This window comes from Apis dorsata, unplaced genomic scaffold (assembly GCF_000469605.1).
Source record: "Apis dorsata unplaced genomic scaffold, Apis dorsata 1.3 scaffold_683, whole genome shotgun sequence".
NCBI classification, from domain to species: Eukaryota; Metazoa; Arthropoda; class Insecta; order Hymenoptera; family Apidae; genus Apis; species Apis dorsata.
The window spans coordinates 741,580-744,227 of NW_006263864.1; the positions used below are offsets into that span (position 1 = coordinate 741,580).

Sequence of the window (2,648 nt, forward strand, 5' to 3'; positions counted from 1 at the left end):
CTTTAATTATTTGTTTAATATTTTACCTCTTTCCTTCTTCTCTTCTCGTCTTGCTTTTAAAAGAGACATTGCATGAAACTTTTTATCTTGTTTTTCCTCTATAGTTTTCTTACGATCTTTACTCCGTTCTTTAGGATCTGGTGCTCTATCAACTTTCTTTTCTTCTGTACCTTTTTCTTTCTTTCTTGATTCTTTTTGTTTTTTTAATTCTTGTTTTTTAGCCATTCTCAATTTTTTTTCAATCTCAAATCTTGTTTTCATAATTTCACGTTGTTCAATACGTTTAAAAATTTCTTGTTCACGTTCTTTTTCTGTCATTTGAGCAAGTCTTGCTTGATCCTCAGCATCTCCCATTAATTTATCATCATAGCCATCATTAAATTCTTCCTGGCTAGAATCAGAAACGCTAGCATCCGAGTCTGAAACTTCGCCTAAAAACAAAAAATTATTCTATAATGTCATAGAATTATAAAATATATCTTAATTATTTTAACATATAAAAAATTTATCTTAATGTTTGTTTTAAATAATTACCTTCTTCTGGTTCTGAAATCTTTTCAGGTTCTTTTTCACTAGCACTTTCTTCGCTACTAGACTTTGTCATCTTTCGTTTATTTCTTTTAGTTGGTACTTTCTTTTTCTTATTTTTGCCAGCTTTTGTACCCCAATCATCATCTGAATCTGATGTATCTGAATCATGTTTATTATCTTTTTTAATATTATTGGTGTCTTCATTAGATTGAGAATCATCTTGAGCTTTTCCTTTTTTCTTTTTGGCAAGTGAGAGTAAATCCTAAATCAAACATACATAAAATTCAATTGTTTTATAAAATGGATAAATTTATTAAATATATAAATAAAAAGTATATATAAACTGATATATACAAAAATATTCTTTTTCTTTTAATTATAAATAATGAATTATTACAAATTAAAAGTTAAATATTTGAATATCTAAATCTAAACATATATCAGTAGGTTATGTAAAATAAATTTTATATATATATTTTTTATAACATATTTTAAAGATTCAAAAAATAATATGAAACAAGTAATATTATTATTAAAATTGGTTTGTTTAATTTTCATTGTATAAGAAGTGGAATAAAAGCATAAAATAAAAGATATGCAATATAAGATTTTTATGTAAGGTTATATCATTTACATTATCCAAATCTGAGCCACTTTCTGATGCACTGCCACTACTATCAGAATCTATAAGAGCGTGATTCTTTCTCTTTGGCATTATTACTAAAATAAGCAAACGGAGATCGTGAAAATTGCACGCCCTCCTAACAAGGGTAAATTTAACGTCATGCAAGATATAATAAACTAGGAAGACCGCGTAGAACCAAAAACGTTAAACATCAATGTCGATACAGTAGCGTATATCATGCCATTCGTTCCACAGCAATCTAGTTTTATAATCAAAACTATAATATTATATTATATATTATATAATTACTATTTATTCATATAAAAATTAAGTTGTTATTATTGTTATTATTTGTTTCGTATAATTAATAATTATTCGATTTCATAGGATGATTTTAATAATATAATACTTTTATTTTAGTAACATTTTCTTTTACGTATTGGTAATTACGAATGTTGACACTTTTTGCCGTCAATGGCGTTTGATAGACGCAACTGTGTCGATGTGTCAGAGAAATTTTATACTATATTGCATTTTATATGACGTTACGGTCAAATAGTGAGATGTAATTATAGAAGTGGCATTTACAAATTAATTGTAATAGATAGTAGTGTCATAGAGAACGTGAACATTCTAATTACGGATGTTTAAAATTGGAATGTTCAATGGCTGTGAATATGGAAGTAGAAAAGAATATATCCAAAGAGATTGACACTCAACTTTTGGCAAACAACTCGATGGAATTTAATAATGATATTCAGATAGACAACGAAAATATTAAAGATATCGAGAATTCATTGTCTTCTCTTAAAAATATAACGATTGATAGCGAGAAATGTGACGATACTATTATATACGCACAAGTTGAAAATTCTCAAATTTATGCAAAAAATTTAGAAGATAATTTAGTGTCTACTAATGAAAAAGAGGAAAAAAGTGATGAAGATAAAGAAAAAGAATTATCACAAGACGAGAAAGTTTTAAAAAATGATTGTAAGACTGAAAAAATAGAAGTAACATCAGAAAATTCTACTGATGGTTATGTATCTCAAGCTCCATTAGCTTTCACAATTGACTTTGGTAATAAGGAAATTGATACAACAAAATATCAAAATTTATTTGAAAGATATAATGCTAGACATAAAAGAAATTTATCTACATCTAAGGTAGATGTATTGTAAAATATATTTTATAAAAATATATAACATTAAAATATATATTAAATAATTTTTTATATAAATATGATAAAAATATAATAAATAAATGTAATAAATGAAATATATAATATAATATATAACTAAGATATAATATAAATATATAACTAAGATTAGAATTATATTTTTTTAGGTAGAAATAAATACAAAAAAACCTGGTACTTTAGTTTCTTCAAATTTAATGCAAAAACAAAAAGTTTCTAGTATACATTCTGAAGGTTATTTTAGTAGTGAAGATGATACAAGACGAAAAACAGATCAATTATCAGAAAAATTAA

At 25.0% G+C, this 2,648-nt stretch overlaps 2 protein-coding genes across 4 annotated transcripts in view; one reads left to right on the top strand and one right to left on the bottom strand.

Moving 5' to 3' along the window:
- Positions 1-1,428, bottom strand: part of LOC102680451 (RNA polymerase-associated protein Rtf1) — a 3,485-nt gene extending 2,057 nt beyond the window's left edge. Inside the window, exons 1-3 of the mRNA XM_006622288.1 lie at positions 1,166-1,428; positions 535-793; positions 27-431 (exon numbers count right to left, since the gene is read on the bottom strand). Of these exons, the coding sequence (XP_006622351.1) occupies positions 27-431; positions 535-793; positions 1,166-1,246 (745 nt within the window). The 5' untranslated portion in view covers positions 1,247-1,428. The remainder of the gene's footprint in view (positions 1-26; positions 432-534; positions 794-1,165) is intronic.
- A 181-nt stretch (positions 1,429-1,609) lies between these two features.
- LOC102680584 overlaps positions 1,610-2,648 on the top strand; it is a 7,079-nt gene continuing 6,040 nt past the window's right edge. For all 3 annotated transcript variants that reach the window (XR_422649.2, XM_006622290.2, XM_006622289.2), the window contains exons 1-2: positions 1,610-2,322; positions 2,504-2,648. Coding sequence is in view for 2 of the 3 variants with exons in the window: in XM_006622290.2 (XP_006622353.1) it covers positions 1,822-2,322; positions 2,504-2,648 (646 nt within the window). In the remaining variant the exon portion in view is untranslated. The remainder of the gene's footprint in view (positions 2,323-2,503) is intronic.